Genomic DNA, 27385 nt, shown 5'->3' with positions numbered 1-27385 from the left:
CATATTGAAAAATTGAACTATCAGTGAAGTAGTCTAAAAATGCACAAAAAATTCTGGGAAATAGATGTCAAAGAGTTGAATAAAAAAGATGCCATATTTATGGTACCGGAGCAAAATTGTCGGCGATCATCGAAGATTCCGGAGCAATCGTACCATTTTTAAAAGATTTATTTAGCGTGATTCTGGTCAAATTAGGCGGCCAAAGTTCTCTAAATAATCGGTTTCGAAATGAAATTTTTAAAATATCTCAAAAATTGCCTTTTATTTCACCGATAACGCGCGGGGGCGGCGTGCCAGGCTTGGCACCGACTAGTGCTGCTGAAATAGAAACACGTCTGGCTGTTTATAGGCTTATACGCACACTTTCACGCCACCGGGGATGCCGCCTTCTGTCGGGAGCGGTGGTCGCTCAGGCTCCAGCTTCCTCTCCGGGGAGGGAATACCGGGGTTGCTCTGAAGCCGGAGACACGGATCTCCAAGTGGTCTGGTGAGGGCTCGCGAAAACAAAAAATAAAACAACGAAACGAAAATAAACGCGCTGGCGGAACATGACGCCCTTTCGACGGTAACGAAAAAAAACCGGTGACAGAGGTACGGTTTTTCGCTCGGGGGTGCCGATTCAAAAACGGTACACAGACAGGCAAAAAACGGTACTTACGGTGGTTGGTTCTTTCAGCTGGGGTTCTGCACTTCAAAACTAACCTTCCTTTTTCCTCCGAAGCCTCAAGACAGAATCCTCTTCTTCGGCCGCGTCGGTGCGACGATCGGTTCTCGGTACGCGTCCCGGTTCCGGCGTGCGAAAATTCGCTTACTTACATCTCTTTAACTAATTTTTGAAGCTGGTCAAAAATAGGTTTAAATTTTCGGAAGGGGGAGGTTTTGAAAACATTGTTTCAAGATCCACAGATATAGATTGCGATAAGATTCTAGAAATATTCTGTTCTGTATTGGGCGATTCTGGAAAAATGGTAAGAGTTTTTGAAGAAATTAAGCTTAGAAAAACTTTTAGAGGCCTAAACTAAGAAAAACCTAAAAATCCACAAACATTCTAAAGGATGAATTTCGATCAGCTGAATCGAAAAAAAAAACATCAAAAGTCCCCAAGCAATGCTTAAAATTTCTTTAGGATAATTTAGCGCAACTCCGGAAAAACTGTCTGGTCAAAAATTCTAAAGAATGAGCTTAGACGTTTTTGATTTAATCGATCAAATAAACGTACCGTGGCAAATCCTGTCCGCAATACGCACGTCCCTCCAAAAAATAACTTTTAATATACCATCCAGCGGCCGTTCGTCCCTCGCATTCGCCCTCCCCATAAAGAAACGCTAAAAGTCTCAAAATACCTCCGCTCCCCATAAAAAAATTAATTCCGCCGAATAAACGCCGCCCGCCTCTAAACAAATTGTCCAAACGGTGTGAAATGTGTGTTTTTGTTTCGAGATAGGATCCGGCTCTGTCCGATCCCCGATTAGAAGTCGAGCTTAGTTATTCGCGTATCCCCTGGAAAAAATAGCTTCTCATTTTACGTGCTCCCATAAGGGCGGTCGTCGTTCGCGCCGTAACTGATACGGCTCCATAAGCCTTCCAGGCGAGAAAAGCAAGTGTCCATTTCGTTTAAAGCTCGCATCCTGACTGTCCAGATATAAATCTAAGGACGACTCGGCTCGCACCGGCCTCCCGCCGGATAAGCCTCTGGATGCCGGACTCAATTTCCTCTTGACCCTGAATGATGGAAGTCGTTCCAGACGCTGCCGCCGCCCGGAGATGGAGGAGCGGAGTGCGTCTGCATGCTTATACCTTCATTGGGCTGGAAGGAATGGGACGGTGGGGGCCAGCGGAGGTGGCGAGGAATGCGTAAAGGGTGGATGAGTCAGCTACAAGAGATTGTTGCTGGGCTGGGGAGCAGATTGGGAGATTGAGTGGCTGTGTGGGTTTTTGTGCGGTTTCTTTCGTGTCGTGTTTAGTCTGCGTTGCAGCGGTCATTAGACGGATGGATTACGGTGATGGTTGAGATTTGAACGTGCCGCTTCTACAGATGGAGCACTGGATTTGGCGCTGTACGAATTTGGCTCTGTTGATAATTATAAAAAAAAAAACATGCAAAAATTTGAATAAAGCAGTACCAGTAGAACTAAACAGTAATCCGTCTGGTGGTTTCAAAGACTAACTGTCTAATAAAATTGCCAACAGACAAACATACGGAAACATCTTCGTATTAAATAAGCTATGAATCGTCAAGACAACATAAAGTTGGCCATTCATAAAATGAACTTTATTACACAACGTGTGGTATATAAGATTCTTGACTCACCTAGACGTTGTTTATGCTCCCATAACAATAAATTTATTTTATTGCCGAATTCCGTAAATAGGTTAATCTTTTTTCAACAATATGATTGCATTAAAAAGGTAATAAGGAACTTATATTAAAAATCAACATGAAATTACTCCTTGTGTATTTTTCGTTTTCCTTTCAGTCAGAAATTATTCATTTTATACATAGCAAATAAAACGGACACAGGTGTAACCTTCTAGTTGTCTTTCAATTTCAAAAATATGTAATTTTATACTAGAAATTTCAATATCGTTGCTTTCAGAACTCTCCAAACTTAAAAGTGCACGCCTTATTTTTGCCAAAAAATCCGATTTTATTTGCTACTTTCAATAAAATTGAACTTCTCAGACTTCTAACGTAGATACGAACCATCCTTAAACTTAAAACAATAGAATGAAAAATGGAACGACGCGTCAATATTTCAAAAGATTTCTGCAGATGATATGTAGAATAAGAACATTGCAACAAGTGGATATTGCTTTTCCAATAATCTCGATGCAACATCTTTCGATTCTTAAAGCACAAGTAGTAGCAATGCGGAAGTTCCGTTTACTTGGATATTCGGGACATGATTAGCATAAAGCGGAATAACAATTTTCTTAGAGACGTGAAGCACACCACTTATGTATTCTTCTTGAGCGTGCGCGTCACGAACAAAAAGCAGTCCTAAAATAACAGTAATAATAGTCGTGATTACGCGTTTTAATTTTAATTACCATTTGCTACATCAAACAAATCAACTTCGTTGCTCGAATTATTCTCGACTGAGGGAATTACTCATTTCCAAGAAAAACTTGATTCAACTAGAGAATCCACTTAGGCGCGTCGTTTACAAATGCCTAATTGTACGTCGCATCAAAGCGCAATTATTTTCCTTTTCACTTCGTTTCTTTTATAAAATTTCTTCAAAATCCTGCATCAAAAGAATCGTAATTATCCGCTGCATCACGTTATCCGTCTGCTTTCAGCAAAGAATACGAGAAACTCGAGAAGTTGATTAAGAAAAATTGGATGCGATTTTATGATTCTCTTGATACATTTATTTAATAGAACTGTCAGCCGGGAAATCCACAATAGAAACCTATACAATGGAAAAACTATAAGTGACGTCGAACCCGGACGAGTCGGACAAAACCAATCATGCTATTGCCGCTGAAAATAAAGTTTCGTCCATGTGAAAGACTCCGTGACATTAAAACAAAACCACTGCAGGAAAGTTTACTGCCAAAATAAAAAGACGCGACATCCACCGCCGTCCGACCTATTAAATTTATTAAAACGGAAACGAACGACTGACACTTTGTAGCAAATTCTCCGATTTTTTTATGTCAGAGTTTCCGGCGGGGCATCGCATAAACAGAGCGCGAAATACGGCTTAACATAAATCCATGTAAAGCACTGCGTCGAAGGACTTGTTTTACATCGGGATATCCATACATTATGTAACTGGATACGGATCGTGTTATTAGAATACCAATGTTAAACGCGTATTAATCTGTCGATAGTGAGCGAACTCTGCACTTAATCGGTCTCCAATTTGCCGGGCGCCTATCAAAATGGAAAAGCTCTCTCGATTCAGTTTTCATGTTATAACTCCGGTCTTGTTAACGGCGCTGCGAGAAACACACGAAGTGTTTTACGTCATTTCGATGATTTTGTGGTTAAAACTGATCTCGGAGTGAAAATGCGAACAAAAATTATACTTTGCAGTTCTAGAGTATAATACACGTTTTTCCGTCCCCTACAATTTTTTGAAGTTTTGATAGTTTTCTCCTGTGAATTTTACTGAATTTTTCATCTTAGCTGGCACTTAGTGTAAGTGTCCTAAATGAAATATATCGTGTCTCTGGAATTATCGTTAATGTAGTCGGTTTTTTTAGTAAAAACTAATTTTTAATCTTCGAACGAGCGGTTTTATTAAAATTCTGTTTAGATCCCGTCGTGTCCCGTACTGCTTCCCCCTCACTGCTGCCATCTAGTTGTAGCGCCAAATTTGAAATTTTAAATGTAGGTGATCACAATTCGGCCAATCCTGACATTATGATCGTCCCGATCATATACACAAAGTAAAACATAAGGTACATAACATAATAAGTGACAGAAAACATAAGGTGCTTAAACTTCAGTCACACAAACATCATAAGTTACACAAAGTAAAACATAAGGTACATAACATAATGATAAGACGCACATAAGTATCTAAAGTACATAAATCACATAAGTAATTAGGACACATAAAAATCATAAGGGTATTAGAGATGGATTAGAAAACCCAATCGCTTAAAAGACGGCTTAAAAGACGAACATGTTAGCGTCAATACTAGAACGAGGTGGAAACAAAACTAAGAAACACAACATTATGAAATAATGAACAAATGAAACTAATCTCTTTGTAACTTATTGAAGCCAAAGCTTCATATTTGCGTTACTTGGAAACCTTCAACGTCTGTAATCCAATAACGATCATTGCCTAATGACTTCTTGATTTCGTAGGGACCACGATACCTAGGTAAAAGTTTTTTATTAATACCTGGTGTAACATCTATGTTTTTTATCATCACATAATCACCGACATTGTACGGTTTAGGAGATCTATGTTTTTGGTCATACATGCGCTTATTGTATGCTTGTAACTTTTCATTCTGAGACTGAGCCTTTTCTCGAACCTCGGCTAAGTCATCTTCTTTTTCAGCTTCAGCGCCCAATAAATTTCTTAAAGGATCGCTAGGATCGTTTTGACTAATACCGAACAATAAAACGGATGGAGAATTACCAGTGGATCTACAAAACGAATTGTTAATAGCAAATTCAACTGTTCCCAAAGCTTTCTCCCACTTGTTTGTTAAAATAGCCAATTTTGACAACATTGGTGTTAAGTCTCGATTGATTGTTTCAATCTGACCGTTTGATTTTGGTGACCCCGTCGCGACTTTAATATGCTGAATCATATGTTCTTGAACCAACTTCTCGAACTCATTAGAGGTAAAACAGGATCCCCGATCGGATACAATACGTAATGGTACACTATAGTGCCTAAAATAATTTTCTAACTGATTGATTACTTCACAAGTTTTGGTGCTCTTGACTGCATACAGTTTTACGAATTTAGTGAAACAATCAATGATTTCAAAAATGTATCTTTTACCTGTCGAAGTTTTTTCTAATGGACCATAATGGTCAATATGTATGGTGACAAAGGGTTTATTTCCCTTAGGGATATTGTGTAACTCACTCGGCACAGCGCCACCAATTGGTGAAAAGGTGATACATTTCAAACAATTTCGAACATGATTTTTAATTTTTTCTTTAATACTAGGAAACCAATAGCTGCGTTTTAGATACTCCATAGTTTTGTCCACGCCAACGTGACCGAAATTATCATGAGACATAGTTAAGATCTGACTTTCCATCAACGAAGGAACGTAAAATAAAAGCTTTCCTTTGCTCTTTCTATACACTAGTCCATTCCTAAGTTCAAATTTTGTACTTTCGCGCATTTCGAGTTCAGACTTAACCTTTTGAATACTCGAATCTAAATTTTGAGAAATAGCTAAATTTTGTTCTAGTGTATTTTCCTCTAGTACTAAAATATTGTTGGCTCGACTTAAAGCATCAACATGGATCATCCGTGTTCCTGGACGATGTTGCAATTCGTAGTCATAATTTTGTAAGAATAGTGCCCACCTAGAAATTCGAACATTAATATTTTTTTTATTCAGAGTAAGCCTAAAACTATCACAGTCTGTGACAATCGTAAAATGTATACCGAAGAGATATATATGAAATCGTTTAATAGCATAAATAGCGGCTAAACATTCCAATTCAAAGCTGTGATATTTAGATTCGGTTTCGGTCGTCCTACGACTAAAATAAAAAACAGGATGAAACTTTCCCGACGACTGTTTTTGAAGTAAAATAGCTCCAAACCCAGATGTGCATGCATCGCAGTGCAACTCTGTTTGGGTATGCGGATCATACACAGCTAAAAGAGGATAAGAAGCTAATTGATTTTTTACTTGTTCAAATGATTCAAGTTCTTTTTCACCAAACCGAAACTCAACATTCTTTTTTAGCAAGTCATATAAAGGTTTTGTAAGGACGGAAAACCCATTTATAAATTTTCGAAAATAACTAGCAATACCAACAAACCTATGAACTTCCTTAGCATTTGTAGGAATTGGATACTGCAAAATTGCTTCGACATTTTTCGGATCATGTCTGATGCCATCATTGTTTACTAGATATCCTAAATAAGAAACTTCAAACATAAGAAAAGCACATTTATCAATTCGAAAAAGCAAATTGTGTTGGGAGGCTGCACCAAATACTTTTTTCAAAATATCTAAATGTTCTTCGTAACTGTTGGTCGCTATTAGAATGTCGTCTAAGTACAAAATAATTTTGTTTGCTCGAATTAATTTATTGAAAACTAAATTAATAAATCTGTTAAAAACTCTTGGGGCATTAGTTAACCCAAAAGGCATTCTAAGATATTCAAATTGCCCTAAAGGTGTGATAAAACTAGTAAATTTAATCGACGATTCTGCTACACGAACATGATGGAAACCATCCTTAAGATCAAGGGTCGTAAAATATCTTTTGTTTCGAAGTCGATCCAGATTGTCTTCTATCAAAGGAGTAGGAAAGTTGTCTTTAATAGTAATTTTGTTTAATTCGCGATAATGAACGCAAAGCCTTAAATCACCTGTCTTTTTTCTTACCAGTACAATTGGACTACAGTAATCAGAGCTACTAGGTCTAATAATGCCTCGTTCTAATAGATCATCTAACATGTTTTGTAATTTTTCTTTTTCAGAAAAGGATAAACGCCGTGGTCTAAAAGAGATTGGTTGATTATTCTTAACACAAATGTTCATTTCGTAATTACAATCAATCTTTGGCGAGTCATTACATAAATAAAAATTATCATACACTTCCAAAACTTCCACTTTTTTATCATAATCTAAACAAGGATTGATCTGTACTTCTTTGTTACTTTTTATTTCTTCACCTACCTTAAAATCGACATGCAAAATTTCGTCAAAGTTATTTACTTTCTCAAATTCGTTTGAAATAATTTTTAAATGATCTCCTAACGTAAACGTGAAACCCTTGGTATTGAGAAAATCTCTACCTAATATAGCGTTAAAGGACATGGTGCTATTAGGAACTACATAGAATTTTATGGGTAAAACAGTTTCATTAACAAATACTTCCGTGTTAAAAATACCCAAAATATAAAGCTTCGATCCATTCACACCCACGAAATTTAAATTTGGATTTAGACCTTCATTGAAATTATTTTCGGTGACATACCGAACTTTTACAACTGAAATTGGGCTACCTGTATCGATTAATGAATTCAAATTATAGCTACATTCGGTTTGACAATCATCTTTAACATTAATCTTAACGTTTACCATATAGGGATCTTGTGTCTCGGTTGATATCACATTGGTGGTGTTGTCTTCCTTTTTCTTCCCTGGACAATTCCTCTTCTGATGTTCCTTTGAACCGCAATTGTAACAGGAACCCTTTTCCCTCACCGGAATTGGACAATTTGAGGCGAAATGGCCCACACCATTACAATTATAGCATCTTCTAATTATGTTCTGATTTGGAGGGGGTTTACTACTGCCCTTCGCTCCTACAGACCCCGGAGAATAAGTTTCTTTGTTTTCGTTATGCTTTCGGAAACGTTGACCAACAAATTGAGTCGAAGGTGTACGGGTCTTTCTAATCTTCTCATAAACTTCAATTTTTTTCTTTAAGTCGACATAAGTTTTAGCTTCATACAACAAAAATTTTTGTTCAGGATCATCGTTGATACCTTGAATGACATACTCGATTACTGACTCCTCTTCAATTTGACCCTTTGAAGCGAGTTCACGCATCCTCAACAAGTATTCCTGGAGAGATTCTTCTTTTTTCATTTTTCTATTATTCAGCATGCGATGCAGTTCAGCAGTGCTCACCTTCTTGGAAAATTCACTCAATAACCTGCGTTTCAAGTCCTTCCATGTACCCAAATTCCTCTGATTTTGGATAAATAACTTAGCAAGCCCAGTTAATGATTTCTTCGCAAAAACTAGTCGTTGCAGTTCCGACCACTTCATAAGTTTAGCGATGTCTTCAAAGTCTGCGACCCAAGTCTCGATTGCATAATTGTCATCACCACTAAAAGTGCGTACGGAATCTTCGATGTCTCTGAAAGACATGGTGAACGTAGGGACTGCTGCCGCGCCTGCTCGACCATCATGACTGTCTACCGGATCATCTTCGTCGTCCTCGTCTTCACTTTCTTGTTCTTGAACAACTCTTTCTTGTGTAAACAGATCAAAATCAGTCAACACTGAACAAATTCTCTCGGCCACTTCTTGGTGAGTACCTGCACAATTCAACCCCAGTAGAAGGCCGACTCCACAAAGTTCTGCGATCGTAAAATTCTGCACTACCTCATCCACTTTCTCACTGAAGTCATCTGATGCGATCTCAAAAGGGAAACCCGTCCATTGACACAGCTTCTTTCTGTTCAACCGACTACCGTCGTCAAAGGCAAGGCCGTATAGCGTACGTACCGATGCATAAGGACCATTCTTAATAGCGTCGTCACACAACTCCACTTCTCGGAGGGTTCTTGCCATCTTCTCCTTTTATGAAAACGCGATGAGTTGACATAACCTCACATTTCCCACGTGCTTGACTCTTCTACCATTTATCCGTGTAACTATTCCATGAATCAGCACTTCACAAACACAAATCGGACATTGGTCATTCCGATGTTAAGGTCGTTCATCCCACACCTGAAATTGTAGTCGGTTTTTTTAGTAAAAACTAATTTTTAATCTTCGAACGAGCGGTTTTATTAAAATTCTGTTTAGATCCCGTCGTGTCCCGTACTGCTTCGCCCTCACTGCTGCCATCTAGTTGTAGCGCCAAATTTGAAATTTTAAATGTAGGTGACCACATTAATAAGATTATTTTTTAGACGAAGTTGCTTTTCCCTTTTTTTTTTTGAAAAGTAGTTACGTCACACCAATTTCTAAATCCGGAAATTAGCCTTTGTTCAAAAATTACAAGTAGACGCTGTATATACGGATTTTTCGAAGGTATTTGACAAAGTAAACCATAGAATTTTAATATACAAATTAGATGACATGGGATTTGCTCCTGGCACTGTTAATTGGTTCGCTTCATTTTAAGTTGATAGATCACACCAAGTAAGAATCGGTTCTCATTTATCGTTCCCTTATTCTGTATTATCTGGGGTCCCTCAAGGGTCGCATTGTGGATCTATTTTATTTGATTGTTTATTAATGACTTAATTTCCCATTTTCGTTTTTTAAAATCACTTCTATTTGCTAATGACTTGAAATTGTTTAAAATTATTAGATCCTTAATTCATGCGTTGGAGTTGCAATATGATCTGAACATTTTATTTGATTCAAAACTGACTTTCAATCAAACATTGCTATTGTCGTCTCCCGTCTTGTTGAAAATAACCTTCCATTTCATCGTCGGAGAGTTGTGGTATAAAATCTGTCAAAATTCTTGCTGATATCGTTTCACAGAACACATACGAATTCCATTCCAAAGTTGGCTCGATTAAAATTAGATTGCTCGCCGTTATATATTTGTTTTTACCCAGAGAAAAATAAAATTAAGTTTGTATCGATCTGTCTGATAGAATTTTTTCGTTTTGTCACATTTTCGTCAGTTTGAAAATTTGAAACAATCAAAGACAAATCTTCAAAAAGCCGTAGCTATCTTTGATCCTGTTTTTAGAACTCTCTCAATAGTTATTCGAACTTTAGTCCGTATCTGCGGCATTTGTTTTCAGTAGATACTAGCCAGATTTAGAGCACAGTTCGCTGCCACTACAACTTACAGCAACAACTACAACGCTCGGTAATTTCGCAAAGAATCTCTCGCCCCCAGCTCCGCCCCTGGCCCTTGATACGAATGTTTATGTCCTGCGGATTTTATTTAACATCGTAAAATGGGGTTTGCATGATGAACAGTTATTGCCGCGAAATATTGTGTTGCCAAATGTCTGCGCGGTACGTCTGCCGCAAAGAGGATTAAGATCCGCTATTTATTGCCGCCATCTTGCGACGTCTTTAATAAAATCTGAAATTTGATGTTTCGCGCGAATTTATTCATGCAAGCAGCGGTTAATTTACGATCAACAAAGCCAGGGCAACTCACTTACATCTCAAAAAAGTTAATGTTGTTCGACGCGAAGACAGGGAAAGGCGAAAGACATCCCGAACTAACATGGCGCTACAATGTTTCTGGGGTAAATCTGACAACGCCGCGACGTACGACGTTCATTACGCGCAGTGAGCTGTCAACTAACGTTACGCTGAAATGAGAATGTTGGCAACATTGTTTATTATGAGGAAACTTCACGTAATGTCGTAATATACGGGAGGCGTCTTCGCAAGGAAGTTGCGATTATCGATAAGATTTAGTAGTTGCGGGGTGTCTTCGTTAGTGACGTAGACTTTGTAATCTTTTGTTTCGTTCCGTGCTCGGTTGCGGTCCACCTGCAGCTATTAGCAGCTGCAAAGCGTCTTGTGTAAGCGTTCAATTAATTTAATCGTTCTATCTATTCCTGATAATTGCAGGGATTTGTTCAACCCTCTTAATTCGAATCAGCGTTAAGTAGAAATTACCAGCGTCTCCCATCTGCCTTAATTAAGTAAATATTAACAATGTGTCTCCCCTTGCAAATGCGCAACGTCATCCACATCTCGCGTCATAACATCCAAGTTTTACCGACTCTGCACTCAGCAAAGGAAACTTTGTTACAACGCGTTTATCAGTCATTCAATTTGGATTTTAATTAACGCTTAAACTGAACCCAAGTCAACTTATTTTATGCTAATTTATGCAGGTGAATTTCTTACTACGTTGAATGCGAGCGAGGACTGAAAAACTGTTGCCTTAAATACGATACACAATGTAGATGAATATATAACATAGGGCGGTGTCAATTTATGTTCTAAGCGTAAAAAAATATATGAACTTAGCGCAAAACCATCTGTCTGTTTTCATGGAACACACAGACGTCTTTAAATCAAGCTTCAATATGCCGGGGAGCGGTTCCGTTCCCCCATACAAGAGCACCGATTGATTGAACTCCCACACAAAAAAATCATTCAAGTGCGATTTTTTCGAGCCATTTAGTTTTTCAGCTGCGGCTCGCTGGGGTTAATTCCGAAACATTTAAGAGAACGGCTTCGATTCCGCCCGATTTGGGCCAGCGCATATTTTGTTGTGATTTTATTAAATTTCTCCTCTTTGTTTCAGCCTCGTACTCGGCTCGCAGCGACGGAACGGACGGTACCGGCACGGGAATTTCCAAGTTGCAGTTGACGCTGTCGAGAGGTGATTTGAACGCGCGTTACGAATGCAAAGTGGAGAGCCAGGCCTTGGACCAGCCAATAACTAAGGGAGTCACTGTTCCCGTCAAAGGTAAGTTTCGTTCGTTGCTTATTTTATCGAGAATGGGAGGTGGTGTGGTAACGTCGAGAGTAATACTAATAAAGCAGAAAAAAGGAGTTAGTTGATACGGGAGGATCGAATGTGTCGTGTGGATAATTCTATGAGCAGAGGGATTGCAAAAAGTCAAAAATATGGTAAAGTATATGAATATTAAAGCGGTTCATTGGTATTCATCGCATGGATAGAGCTTTTATCATTTTACACATTTTCAATTCTGTTATCCGTCCATTAGTGCAACAGGTGCAAACTGTCACAAGTAACACAATCTGTTTACGTATGAAACCATGGCTAACTCTAATTTCCAATTTTTTCATCGCGCTTTAACTGCTATACAAAATCGTCTAGTGTATTGTAATCGGAAATCAGTCCAAAAGCAAAAATCAGAAGACACAGCTGCCTGCTTTATTAAAGTGATATTTATTGCTAACCCGCCACTGGATATTATATATTAATGTTGTATGAATATTTAACAACAAATGAGTGGACGGCATGAATATTACGATTTTTATGATTTTTGGATGCTTTATATTATGTACCCACAACGCTATTAATAATAATGCTTTGTCGTTTCAATTGATATTGGTATTGATGTAATTTCACCATTTCAATATGAATAGCAATATTAATAACCATTATGTCATGTGAATATAGTTGCGACGGTTTTATTTACTTCGGAAATGTAATTCATTTTCAAAATAACATAACTGATATTTTATAATAATGCGCTTTTTTCGTGTTGTTAAAACTGTTTCAGAACATGTAATAGTAAAAAGGAAACCTAATAACTGAATATTTCCATATCATCCATTAATGATACTTTTTTTACGCTATCGAAATCCGGATCTAGATCAACCACTTTTGTACAATTGTAATTATAATGTCATATAGCTTATTATGTTATAGTTTAGATAATAATAGGAACTTGTTCCATTTTTTTTTCAAGCGACATGATACTTTTAGATTTGTGATCAAGTTTTCGTTGTTCATAGTCAATAAATTACGTGGTTGCCTATAATCTCGCGTCATAACACCACAAATTTTGCTTTATTTTCAGTTTCGGGCTTATTTTTGTTACAACTTTCTAGAAAAATTTTCTCCGAAGAAGAAATTCATGTCTGAGTTGATCTTACGTCCGTGAGGGTTAGCAAGAGAATGGTGAATGAAGCCCTACTCTGTTTTCGGGAATTTCGCGAAAAATTTCCTAGTGTTTCTGTTTTTGAAGAAAATTGTTTGACGACAGTCAATTACGTGATCAAATTATTTCCTGAAACTAGTAGCATTAAGAGGAAATCAGGAAGTCGCACATTAACGACAACGAACTCCCAAGACTGTTCAGATAACAAGCAGAAGCGGTTAAATGAAAATGAAATTTGACGGATTTTGTCTTCTCAACACAGAGGGGAGGACGGAATAATTAATCAGCCAATCACACTTGTAAGGCACGAGTACGGTCCTGACTACGATAAGCAGAACACGCTCCGAAATCCAAACTCGAAAATCGAGAGATATCGAGCGTCAAAAGCGAAAGAGAAGTAGTAGAAAACAAAGAAGTGAAGTGGAATAAGAGTAAGAAGCAACAAGAAGTGTAAGGACAGCAATTATTCGGGAAAGTGTGGAATCAAAAGAACCTAACCTCCGAAGAGATAGTCTGGGTGACAGTTCTTATCGCGGCGCGAAGTAAACAACACAGGAACGTACTAGATACACAGGAAGCAAGAAAGTCGGCCAGGGAATGCTAAACGGGAAGCCTGAACCGGAAAAAGGACACAAACTAGCAATAGAAGAACAAGACAACCAGAAACGAAAAAGAGAAACCTCCTTTTCACCATCACCGGAAGGTCAAAGAGTACAGAGGAAGCAGAAGAGGGTACAAGCAGGAGACATGGACGAAGTAAAGAATATGTTCAAAACGTTAATGGAGGAAATCGCAGAAATGAAAAGAGACCAAAGAGCATACCAAAGAGAAGTAACAACAGTAAGAGAAGAAAACCAAAGACTGACCGAAAGATTAGAAGGAGTGGAGCAACACTTAGAAAAACTGGAAAAAGCAGAAAGGAGAAACAACATCGTAATCAAAGGAGGGAAACTACAAGGAAGCGAAATAACAGCAGAGGTTGAAGAACTCCTAAAAAATAAGGTAGGAATCCAAACTAAGATACAAGACGCAAGATTAGTCAGCGAAAAATACGACATAGTAGTAACAAAGATAGAGAACTGGGACACAAAAAGAGCAATCATGAAACAGAATAACAAATTAAAAGGATCAAAAACGTTTATTGAAGACGATTACACCAAACAAGAGAGCGAGATACAGAAGAAAATAAGAGGAATAGCAGCAGCAGAAAAAGGGAAAGGAGTCGAGACAAAAGTAGAGTCCAAAAGATGATATGGGCAGGAGTCTGGCATTGGGACACTAAATTAGACAAATTAGTGAAAGCACCGTCGCACCCCAAAGAAAATCCAAAAAACTAACAGAGGAAGAAACCACACATCGGAAAACAATGACAACGTATGCAAAGCTCATGGATGACCCGATAGGAATTACGAAGAGAAAGAAAAACCCGAAAATTAGAATAGGAACTTGGAATGTTCGAGGAACATATAGCGAAGGAAAATTCAAACAAATAGTTCAAGAATTGCAAAGGTATAATATAGATGTAGCAGCTATACAAGAGACGAAACAAAAAGGCAAATTCATCACTGAAATAGATAACTACATATTATTTAATAGCGGAATTGACAACAGAGAGCTAGGAACAGGATTCATGGTGAAGAAGAGCCTGAAAGGAGCAGTAATTACCTTCAAACCAATCTCAGAAAGAATGAGCTAATAAGATTGAGAAGTAAGTACAGGAAAATAAGCCTACTGAATATACATGCACCGACTGAAGAGAAAGATCTAGAAGTAAAAACAAAATATTACGAAGAACTAGAAAGAGAATATGTGAAAATACCAAAGCATGACATTAAAATGGTTATAGGAGGCGCCAAAGCAATGATAGGTAAAGAGAATTGCTACAGGCCAACAATCGGGAAAGAAAGCAAACACCAAAAAACGAATCAAAATGGAGAAAAACTGATAGAGTTTGCAGAAGAAAATAAAATGGTAGTCAAAAGCACCTTCTTTGCGCAGAAAGAGATCTACAAAGGCACATGGATGTCGCCTGACGGAAACACGGTCAACCAAATAGACCACATACTGGTAGAAAGGAGAGATGCCCAACTAATAACCAGATTAAGAAGCTACAGGGGAGCAGAAGCGAATTCAGACCACTTTCTAGTAAGAGCAGACCTCAAACAAGAAATACCGAAGAAAAAAGAAGGAAAGAAGACGCAACGTGATATAAATGTAAACAAACTTAAGAAAGCTGAAGTACAACAGGAATACGAACAAAAGATGAATGAGAGAATAAGATCAACAGAGCAAGACATACCTATAGAAGAGAGGTGGGAAGAACTACAAGAGGACATATGGAAGACCTCGGAAGAAGTACTAGGGTTCGTCAAAAAAGACAACAAAAATAGAAACGAATGGTTTGACGAGGAATGTAGAAAAGCAATAGAAGCGGGGAGGTCAGCCAGACAGAAATATCTAAAATCAAAAAATGAGAAGAACCAAAAAGATTACCAAGAAAAAAGGAAAGAGTACAAGAAGATATGCAGAAATAAGAAACGAGCAAAGATGGAAGAACAAATACGACAAATAGAAGAAAACTTCAACAAAAATAAAATAAGGAACTGCTATCAGGACCTGAAAAAAGAGAAAAGAGGCTATCAACCACGAGTAATATATAGTAAAGACAAGGACGGCAACCCGATAGGAGACGAACAAGCAAGAATAAAACGATGGGCAGAATACTTTGAAGAGCTGCTAAACGAACAGGATACACAGCAAGATACGAACGAAGGAGTGAACGACTCGGATGACCCAGATGAAACAACAGAAATTGACGAAGGAGAGATCAGAGAAACACTAAAGCAGATGAAAAACAACAAAAGTCCTGGTAGAAACGGAATAAAGGGTGAGATGCTAAAGTACGGAGGAGAAGCAGTAGCATCAGAGATACATCGACTAGTGCTAGACTGTTGGAAGGAAGGAAAAATGCCAGAAAAATGGAGTGAAGCAGTACTTTGCCCGATATTTAAAAAAGGAGATATTACGAAATGCGAAAATTATCGCGCAATAGCGCTGCTAGACATAACGTATAAGGTAATGGCCACTTGCATCAACCGAAGACTAAAGCAGCATATGGAAAAAATAGTAGGAGAATATCAAGCAGGGTTTAGGAAAAATAGATCTACTGTAGACCAGATATTTATATTGAAGCAACTACAAGAAGTACATTACGAACAGGGAATCAACTTATATCTGCTGTTCATAGACTTTAAAAAAGACTATGACACGGTTAACAGGAAAGAACTGCTAGAACCAATGCAAGAACTGGGAGTCCCAAGAAAACTAATAAAACTGACAAAGATGACCCTGCAGAGCACCAGAAACAGAGTCAGGATAAATGGTCTGTTGTCAGAACCATTCCAAGTAAGAACAGGACTCCGGCAAGGAAATCCAATATCAACTACCCTGTTCAATCTAGTACTCGAAGTAGTAGAAGTGGCATCCACAGAACGAGCACGATATACGAAAAAAGACACCAAAATATAGCCTTTGCAGATGACGTGACATGTATAACGAGAACAGAAGCAGAAATGAAGAAAATGACAAAAAATCTAATCAGAGAAGCGAAACGAATGGGTTTAGCGATCAACCAAGAGAAAACGAAGTTTATGAGGATAGAAACAAAACAAACCCCAGCAAAACCACTGAAAGTAACTACAGAAGAAGGAACAACATACGAATTCGAAGAAGTAAATAGGTTCAAACATCTAGGAGTAGTAATTACAAACAAAAACGAAATGAACGAAGAGATAGAAGAACGGATCGCGAAAGCAAACAAGAGTGTAGGAAGATTAAACAGATTCCTGAGGAGTAAGAATGTAACACGACAAACAAAGAAACAAGTATATAAGACAATAGTAAGACCTACAGTCCTGTACGCTAGTGAAACATGGACGCTAACGAACGAACAGGAACAGAAGTTGGAAGCATGGGAACGCAAGATACTACGAAAGATATATGGAGGTATAAAAGAACTAGACCGATGGAGAAGAAGAACAAACCGAGAGATCGAGGAAATATACGGAGAACCAACAATCACGAAGATAATCAGAGCACAGAGACTAAGATGGGTAGGCCACGTCGGAAGAGCACCAGAGGAAAGGACAATTGGGAAAATATTAGACCGCCTAAAAGGAGGAAAGAAAAAGAGAGAAAGGCCAAAACTGAAGTGGATAGACGATGTTCGAAAAGATCTTCAAAACTTAGGCATTGAAGATTGGAGATCCAAAGCAGCCAACAAGAACAAATGGAAAATTATTGTTAAAAACGCCCAGGGCCTTTAAGACCTGCAGAGCTGAATTATATATTATAACCTCTTATCTTCTTTTTTACGCCGGTGCTACTTTCGGAGAGCGGGTTCTTCTCGTGGTGTTTATTGCACTTACCTTGGATTCAACTTCGTTGCTAAACTCTTCCTAACCAAAAATAATAGGGCGCCACTCAGTCGTTATGGTGGAAAGGAGGGTTGGGGGGACTGAGACCACCCAACTTCACCAATGCTCTTTTTATTTAATATCTAATAAATTAAATCGACTAATTAGGTACATTATAAAAAAACTATGACTTGAAATAAAAAAAAATGTGGTGGGCAGGAGTTCGATTGGTTGTAGCGTTTAGCAGTCCATGAACGCGGTTAATTTACCTCCAGGTTGGCGGTTCGACAGACTTACCAGGATGACAGGATGACACCTCTCTTTGACACTAACTTTTCACCCCTTTCTCGTGAACAACGACACCCCAAAACTTCCGTGTCTTTTTCTCTCGACCTTCTCTCGTCGCCCTCTCAAAACCAAAAAGCCTCGCTCTTCTCGAACCTTCCAGCTCCTACCCCCCTACTCTCTAAATGCGCGCGCTATTTAAAACGTCGTAACATTTCCATGTTACAATATATACACTTGTAAGGTGCTCGACAAATTTTGATTAAAGATTTCCCATGCTTTTAGTAACCCTAAAATATTTGCAAGGTTTCACAGCATTCGGTTTTTGGAATCACAAAGTTAAATTGGAAAATATTGTAATTTTGAATTTTTTTCCAAAAATTTTGTAGTCCAGGGTGAAAACTCAACACGGATTCATAAACTACGGGTCCAAGAGTAATTTAAATAATATTTAATAATGTGAATTTTGGAGATTACGATTTCTCAAAAACTTTTTTCTTCGAGGTGTCAGTTAGAACTGCGAGTTATCAGAACATGTTGCAGGAAGGATTGCAGAGCGGATATTTCCAGCATGACAACGCAACAGCTCCTACCCACCTCGATCACCTGATTTGATACCTTTCGACTATTTCTTGTTCCCAACTTTTAAAACTATTTTTAAACAATCAGTGGCTACAATTGAAGACCTAAAAGTGACAATCATGCCCAAATCAAAAAAAAAAAAATCACGCATTACATCTTGACTCAGTTTTTGGATTCATCCAACATATTTAAATTATTTTGTAAACAGATTTTTGTGGTGGGTGCAGGGAAAATAGGGGCAAATTCATGACTCTGAGAAAATTTCCTATGTGATAAAGCACTTTCTACAACGATCCGACCGGTTTTACAGTTTCCGCGAAAAATGGTGGAGGCGCCGGGATAATACCTGATTTATAAACATTCATAACTATAATTTTCGAAGAATTTGTAGACGACATGAATCATTTAAGAAAAAATGGTGCTTCTCTTTATACATTTTGATATCTGGACTTAACAAATGCTGATTAAATCCAAGCTGCATGCTGAGATACGGCGAAAACGACGACAAACTCGTAATCCTGAGAAATTTTCCTGTAATTAAACCGGTTCAACCTTTACGTAAAAATGGTGCGGGCGTCCGAATAATGAGTGATTTTATAACCGTGTTTAAGAAACCCTTACACAAACTTTGTTATCGATAGAATTAAAAGTCTGCACAATTAACGTGAAAATAGCTGCGCTAAGGCAATATCTGCGGTCGGTGTGGCCGGTATTAAATTAAATTGAAGCCCAACCCGCACGGAGATAAAACGCTAGGCATGTGGGTGTATGAAACACCTGTTATGACCGTTGCATAATTAAAACCCTTAAGTCACCACTGGTGTTGCAATTTTCGCACACTAAACGATTTTCCGGCAAAATGTCGACAATGTGTTTAAACTTTTTTCAACGCGAATGGTAATTACAAGATAAGATTGTGGTAATTTTTTAATAGACGTATAGTTTATAGCGTTTTCAGCACAATTTGGTACGAGTGTGCGCATGTGCAAGATAGCTTTGATTTTTCCCAATAAGAACACTAACTCCATAATTAGGTCGAAAATTTCGCCACCACGGACTATATCAGCTCCAGCGGCCGCTCTAACAAAGGGAGCCGTTATCGCTCAATTACGCCGGCCCCGTCCGCATGACTGATTCTTCTAGTAGAATCACTCAAACCAGCTGCTACAGTTTTCAACGTGAACAAGCAACACGTTTAAAAGCAAGAGTTTGCGAATTCCTTTGGAATTTAATAATTTAATTAATGTGCCAACTACTGTCGGATTATTGCCAGAATGTTGCGTTATTGTGTTGCGGAAAGTTAGGGGATATGTACGGGAAACTGCTTGACCGTTTCAAGAACAATAAAGGACTTTGGACGCCTCCGACTATAAACTGTCCTCGTGACTCCTCTGTTCTAGTTTCTGACTAATGAAAACGTATTCGCCCAGCTTAACGTATCACTGGACGTTGTAATTAATCCGAAATTTTAATTACCGTTTGCGGCACGCTGAGGCGAAGTATACCGTTGAAAGGACATTGTACTCGCCGATTTTACGTGTACTCCTATTTTCGCGAACACGCCGTCCAGGTTTCGGCCCTGGAGGGTCAGTGCAGGAAGCATTAGCGCGATGTGTTCGACATCGTACGGAACACCACTCAATAAACTTTACAAGTGCGGTTTGTGAAGCGTTACCCGATAGTCGTCCCTTTAAACCGGTAATTAACCAGATTCGAGGATTCGATCCGACATCCACAAGAATCGCAAACAGAAACTCAATTCTAAACCACTTGTACTAATTTGTGCAATTGCAAATACCAACTTTGCATCGCCGGGCTGAAATGCGGGTTCATTAATCTCCGATTTTAGTGATTGAGGTTTCAGTTCGAATACCTAAATTACTGGCTCTTACAGGGTCGCTGATTTTTTTTTTTGCCTCTTTCTGTGATTACACAGTGCGGCAAATCGTCCTCCCTAAAACGCGTTCGTCGTTTATAAAATGAGGTATTCAAAGTTTATAAATTACGGCGTACGTCGTTTGTCCACAATTTATACAATTTAGATATCTAAAGTTAAATAAGTATGTTATTTTATGAAATTTGAATAACATTTACTACACAGAATTTTGAGAAGATGTATTCAAAATATTAGTCGGGATAACTGACAATTCTAAAATACACTGCCCGACAAAAAAACCCGGACACATGAATATTTGTAAATTTGCGCTAATGTTTAGTGTTACAACTTTTTTTCCTTTTTTTCTGTTTCCACATGTTTTCTATTAATGAATACATTAATAATTTGCTTTTTGGAATATTTTTTACAAAAGTTCGATCAGTTGCAAGTAATCACAAAAAATTAGTGTCCCAATTTTTTTGTCTGGCAGTCTATATACATATGTACATGTAAAACTTGATATACAAAATTTAAGTCGGTCGGGCTTATCCGAAAACTGGTAATTTATCTGGAATCTACTGAAAGTTTATTTCTTTTTTACTTCAAGTATGAAAATATGTAAAGAGGGCAGACAGAACTGATTATGTCGTCTAGAAGTTTGTTGAAAATCATTTGCTTTTCCGGCGCCTCCACTCCGGTCGATGAAAATGTAGGAGTTGTAATTGGGACTATTGAGGCCCATAAAAAAGAAATGACGAAAAAATCCAATAATCCGAAAAGATGATCACAATAATCCGCAGAAACAGTAGAATATTAGTTCCTTCAATATTGTTAATCTATTTTATTACTTTCCCAAGACGTAGACGGTTGACATTCCCAATTGACCTTCATTTTCAACCTTCCAAAATACGAAAATGTCCTCTGCCTGTTAATAACAATGATAACCTTCAAAACTACTAGGCTGATTATTATAAAATATTCAGTGCACTGTAAAAATTCTTGGAACGAATTATTTTTTGGTCAGCTTTGGCTCCAGTCATGTGTCGTAGATGCAACAACATCTAAAAATGAGTGGCTCTCGATCCGGCTCCCCTGCCAAGAAAACAAAAATTGAATTTTTGCGAGTTAATCGTCCGTTATTGGTGCGAATTCACGCGAATAAAACCCCCGAACTAAATCCGGTCGTTTTAAAGCAGGCCTTTTAGATTTCCCATGGTGCTGGTAATGCTCCGTTGTTTCGCCCAATTACGTAATCTTTTATGGGGTTATCCGAGACGCCGAGGGGTGCGCTGCAAATTAAGTATTAAAAATTCTCAATTTTTAACGGAATCCCGTTAGATGTATAAACACAAGATTTTATCGCCCTGCCGTCTGTACAACGCCCCAATTTTTTGCGCTTCGGGCGATAAAAGCGTCCCGCTATTTTTTCTCACCCCTTGAATTAAATCGTTTTCGTGAGCGTTGCAGGAGTGAATGTTCGTGACACAGCTTCTTAAGTGTATGAATGTATTTTCAGCTTTACGTTTAATTAAAACGGCCGTGGAATCGAGATACTTAAAGTAAGAAGGTGGCGTGCTTCGAAATTACCCTCTTCAGCGCGAAGTGGCGGCTTTACATTTCGTGTCACGCGGTTCGATGTTTAACCTCATCATCTTGCGTCCTCTGACGCTTGTTTGACGTACTGAATGAAGAACAATGCCGAATTATTACCGGAGGCCTCGCGGGGACGCGTTTTTATGGGAAGGGCTAACGAGTGCGGCTGAACGCGAGTTTTAATTGACGATAAAAATTTTATTAAAAAGTAGGCCCTCTTCTTAGGGGCGAAAGATGAGCTTTACAAATGCTTGCGCTTTAAAGCCAATAAAATTCCCAACTTAAACGATTCACACGACACTGTAATACAAAGTGCTCTATTTATACAGATTTTTTCCTACTGTTTTGACATTAAACCGACGGTTTCCAAAGTGGGGGGTCGTGAGAGGATTTCCAACAACAAAAAAAAAATACAAACGATACCTTGTGAGGTCATCAAAATGGAAAAGGAAATAGTACGCTAGTGACAATAGATAACGTAATTTTTTGCGAATTTATTTTATACGTTTAGCATTTAACGTAACAACCTGCCTGACACAAGTTTAAGATCCCTGTGTTCCCATAACGACCATCGACCTCCACAATACTCCCCACACGCGAGCAAAAAACGTGTCTTATCGAACCAAATAAACATTAAAACGCCATCAAGATGCGTCTGGTCAGCAATCAGGCCACGAACGCCCTCCCTGGCTTTGTAAATTGCAAAAAAATCTGATATGATTTCAGTTTCTCAGCACGTCTCGTATAATTGGATTACATTTAATTTGCAGTGAGTCCAACGGATATAGTGTTGACCGGTGTACAGGGCCACGTAACCCAAGGAACGATCGTCTCGTTGTTGTGCGAAGTGAAGGGAGCCAGGCCCATCGCCGAAGTGGAATGGCGCAACACCACGGAGGTCCCGCTGAAGACCGATTTAAGCACGGGGGTTGAAATCAAGACCACCTACGAAGAGCAAGTAAGTGTTTAAAGTGTGTCCTACTTTTATCGCACAAGTGAAATAAAAGCAGGGTTTTTCTTAATAGTGCTTTTTCGGGAGTTAGATCTGGAAGGAGTTTAGGTCGAGCCGATATGATCGGAAAGTTATAGCGTATCCAAAGTTTTGTTTTAACACTAATTATTAAGTCCCGCGGGGGGGAGAGTTATACCTAGTTGTGCGGTTTATACCCCTCTGATCAATAATAAATGCAACGCTGAGAACTTTTCTCTTTTAGGTTGCTATATCTGAGCGCTGATTAATATTGATTATGGAGTAATTTCAAGTTTTCTTGTTTTCTTTACCAACTTTCGGGATTAGTTTGCTACTTAGTAACAATTTACGAAAAGAAATACCCGTGTATCTACCATCTTGTTGCCGATTCGTAGATAAACGGAGATCCTGTTTTTGATATAATTTAAAAGCATCATAAATTGAGTTTTATGCGAAATAAGGCGTACTTTGTTACGATTAGAAGTTATGGTGGAACCGCTACTCGTAAATTAAAGATGAAATATTATCCTGCCAGCATTATGCAACTGAAGGCTCGTAAAGAACACATTGTCGCAAGTGGATTATATTGGAGTACTCAAAGCGTCTTAATTAGTGTTTACAATGCAACACACTTTATATTCCGTAGTAGAACTTCAAGTACCCGCTTTAAAACAGGATTCGTTCCTTAAATAAAAATCTTGAAGGACTGTGCAAATAACGTAACCGAGCTTCCCGACATGTGTGACGTCATGTGAAGGACACGGATTTCAAACTTGTTGCGCGGCAAACTTAAACTGAAATCTGGCTTTTACAACTTTGGTAGAAGATACAAAAGCACAATTACACGATTATCTTCGGAATGATAAATTTAAGATCAGTTGAAACCTTGTATCTACGAGTAGATTCAATTCATTTTTTATAAAAGAAGGTCTTGTATTAACCTTACGCCCCCACATAAGTAAAAAAATGTTTTCAAACTGGCTGCAAATAATTAAGCTTCTTTATAAAACATTACATTCATTAAAAAGTCCATTAGGCCATTTTGAATGTTTCCTGCGATTTACAAAAAACATTCTCATATAAAAATTCCGTTAATTAATGGAAATGAATGATAAAATGTAAATATTTGTAGAGCTTTTTTTGTTGAAACATCCACACATACCTAATGGAATTTGCTGCAGCTCCATTTATTTTAATTTTAAAATTTTATTTCTGCCGAATGCGTCCAGTTCTCGTGATTCACTTCAACAGAAATCGCAAGAATCGTGAGTCCGCCCCACGCCCCTTTGCCACGTCAAGTAGCAGCCCGTTATTATTTCGAAAGGAGTAAAGAAATCACACAATAAAGATCCTCGGAAAGTGTTGAAAGAACGCTAAAAATATTATTTCGTTCCGACTAACAGATAAAATCTGACTTAAATTAAAAGATACGAGCGTACGGATCGCAGACGAGAAACAATTCTTAATTTTTAGCATCAGATAAACTCATAAGTCATATCTGGAGACATCTCTCGCCCGCCCGCTAATCTTTATCATGCATCAAGCTTGCGGAAACGGATGGAAACTAAATACCCTCTTAGCGTTACGGCTTTTTTCCGTCTTCCTTCATCTACGCCGAAAATGAAAATGCGAATGCAGGGAGCGCTCTAAACGCCACTGCATTGTTGTACATTAATTAAAGCTCTATTTTGGAGATAGAACTGCTCGTAATTGAGGGTGAATTATTGAATAGTCCCCTGAAATCGGCGGAATCTGGGTGGTGCTTGTGCGAATCAATTGTACGAATTTACAAAGGCTTGCTTTGGAATTCATTGGTACATCTTTTTCGGTCGGATTATTTCGATTTGGTTTTTAGCTAGACTTGGTTTAATTTTTCCAGAATTACAGACGCTTAAATTAATTTTGATGTCTATAATTTCCTGTTTTTACTCAATTTAATTTTACAAAAGAGAATTTTTAGACGATCTGGTGTTCCTCAGGGCCATGTCTTGGGTCCGTTATTTTTCACTATTTAGATAAATGATATAGTTGGCACTAGTTAGTCAAAATGTTACTGAGGTGGCCAGTAATCATTGCCATGCGACGTTTTCATTGTTACGAAGCAAATGGTTAGGCCTTTTGAGATTTTATAGATTTGCAGAACTCCCCGACTGAGAGATGAGAAATACCTGAGTTATACTTCTGGCGTAATAATGTGAATTAATAAACTACCTACGAATGCTTGAGTGGAGTAACGCAATGCATTTAGTCATTCGAAGTAGCTTCAATAGCCCGTACGAAATCTTCCCTCGGCCCTTCTTTCGAGTATTATTCCCCTCTGCACTTTCGAGATGAGCTTACCACAAATGCGGATGCAATTTTTATGAAAGCATGGCGTCCGCCCCGATAAATCTCCGATGTCGTTTAGTCTCCCCATTAATTATCCCCAGCGACAGCAGAAGCCGTTTTATTGGGTAAAGTTACAGAAAGCAGATTTAATAAGATGTAAAAGTAGGAAGACACGAGGCCTGGCTTAAACATTGGTACAGATGCGATAAATTAGAGAAACAGCCGCCCTCCGTATGTAAAATTGCGTAGCAGCGCGATATTTTAAAGCATTTAGGGCTCGTATATCTCGCAGAAATGTTGGATTGTGTTATTCGGTAAGCTTCCTCACCGACGACTCTCAATCTACGAGTTCGCCGTGACGTATTTAGGGAGCGCAATGAAAGACTACCTATTGGAGAGATTTATTACAGGCGATGCTTGAAACCAAGGAAGTTTGGGATGCGAGAAAAACGTTCGGCCATTTGTTGGCGAATGGCTTGAGACGGGATGTAGGACATCCGATTAGTTATTATGACATCCTTTTTACTGTCAACGTAACGATAAATTCCGCGAGGGGAATAGGTGGACCGACAGGGATCATAACGTAAACTTTATTAGAGGGAGCCCTTTCGAGTTTTCTTGTTAGCGAATTTAGTCGGATTGTACTTTCGTATTGCAATTGGGTCGTTTTGACGAATGGCTAATTCCATGTTTGCTCCACGGGTCACAGATCCGCAAAAAGGATGTCTTCCATTTCCGTCTGTATGTCTGTGTATTTTATTAAACGCATACGCTCTGAAACATGTTGGCTAATACTAAAGAACATAGTACAGGTCCAGTCTGGTAACAGTTACAGTCATCTCAACGCACGTCATGGCCCAAGAACCTGAGAATCCTCTCAGTGCTCAGGAGCATGTCATGGCATCTTCTATTAGCGCGCCGGTCGGCCATTTTGTTATTATTTAATAACATCTTTCAGCGACAAAATTTATTTTTTACAAATTGAATTATTGATAATTAGAAACACTGTCGAAGATTGGCCAAGCAAAACTAGCAGCTAAAAATTAGCTAGAACATTCATTACTTAACTACCTCGCTCCCCGACTTTATACAACTCAGATTTTAATTCCCTTGCTAAAAGCGCCCCTCTGGAGTTGTGCCAAACTCGGGCAAAGTGTACTCGTGACAGCCCTCTTTGTCTGCAAGTCAGCGAAAACTGAATAGTCCTCTTGTCGTGTTTTCCAAACTTGAAATTTTGTTCTATTGTGTTTATGCTCTTTGTGAAAGTTGCGTCCAGAGGATAGTCGAACGGAAACTTCCAATATGGTAAACATTTTTTCAATAGCGCCAATTTTTCCTACAGGATGGGTGCGTGGGGGCGTATTAAATTATGATTCCTGAGAGGACGAAGCAGGAATCCGGTCGCGATGTCGTGCGTTATTTTTCCACATTTGCATCGAAAAGGACATTTCGAGGGACTATCGCTCTCCATTTGCGGCTAATACCGAAAATGATTTACCAAGTGTGGCGCAGGAGACACATGAATTAGCAAAAAAATCTTGTATCCAAAATGCAGGATTATATCGCATTGAAGTTCGCAATTCTTCTATCGCTCTAAGGCGAATCGGTATTTAAACTCATCCTTTGTAAGTGTGCGTTTTTATAATTCTTTTACTTGTGCTCGCCCACGCTCAGAACGTATATACGAAAAGTTCTGACATTTAATAACAGCCTCCATTTTGTAAACGAATGAATAAGTTTTTTATCAAACGATTTAAAAGAATTTCTTGTAGAACCAAACAAAAGTTTTCGTTCTCTAGTTTCGTATATTTAATCGCAACAGACTACGAAGTTGAAAACTAGGAAAATCTCGGACAACTTATCAAGTCACAAAACCCGACTCTGCAATAAAAATCTACATTTAAGCATAAAGTTTTGAAGCGAATCCTTTTCACTACATTATCGCAGAGAAACAAAGTTACATAAACAACGAAACGAAATACACGGAAGTAAGTAAAGTTGAAAACACTAACGTTCATTTAAAAATTTAAAAAGTTCAAGGGAATTAACTTCTACCACTTCTTTGCGAGACGAGTTTTAATTTTCGCAATTAGCACTTCTTCCGCAGAATACTTAATTCCCTAACTAGCCACTCCCCTTACACCTGTTACAACTAAATCCCGAATTTCGTGATTTCTGCCCGCATAAAGCGCTCCCCGAAAACAACGCAAAGCAAATAAAAACTTTACAACTGGTAATTTGTGTTTGACCCCATAAAATTTCTTCTGTCCAAGTCCTAATCGCTCCGGCCGACTTTTTATAAACCAAACGATCGTTCCCATCAAAATTTCCACCGAAATCGGCTTCCAAAAGTCAA

At 38.5% G+C, this 27385-nt stretch overlaps 1 protein-coding gene and 1 long non-coding RNA gene across 6 annotated transcripts in view; one reads left to right on the top strand and one right to left on the bottom strand.

Annotated features, from left to right (window-relative positions):
- The window catches only part of LOC135127730 (uncharacterized), a 126060-nt gene that overhangs the window by 68368 nt on the left and 30307 nt on the right, over positions 1-27385 (bottom strand). The gene's annotated exons all lie outside the window — the stretch shown is intronic.
- LOC135127725 (uncharacterized) overlaps positions 1-27385 on the top strand; it is a 453958-nt gene that overhangs the window by 406660 nt on the left and 19913 nt on the right. For all 5 annotated transcript variants that reach the window (XR_010280270.1, XR_010280271.1, XR_010280272.1 and 2 more), the window contains exons 5-6: positions 11651-11815; positions 22502-22689. Coding sequence is in view for 1 of the 5 variants with exons in the window: in XM_064054298.1 (XP_063910368.1) it covers positions 11651-11815; positions 22502-22689 (353 nt within the window). In the remaining 4 variants the exon portion in view is untranslated. The remainder of the gene's footprint in view (positions 1-11650; positions 11816-22501; positions 22690-27385) is intronic.

This window comes from Zophobas morio, unplaced genomic scaffold (assembly GCF_036711695.1).
Source record: "Zophobas morio isolate AGI-343-1 ecotype UQ-CSIRO unplaced genomic scaffold, CSIRO_AGI_Zmor_V1 ptg000012l, whole genome shotgun sequence".
Taxonomy (NCBI): Eukaryota; Metazoa; Arthropoda; class Insecta; order Coleoptera; family Tenebrionidae; genus Zophobas; species Zophobas morio.
The sequence above is the reverse complement of the archived record's forward strand: the minus strand, read 5'-3'. Positions and strand labels throughout refer to the sequence as shown.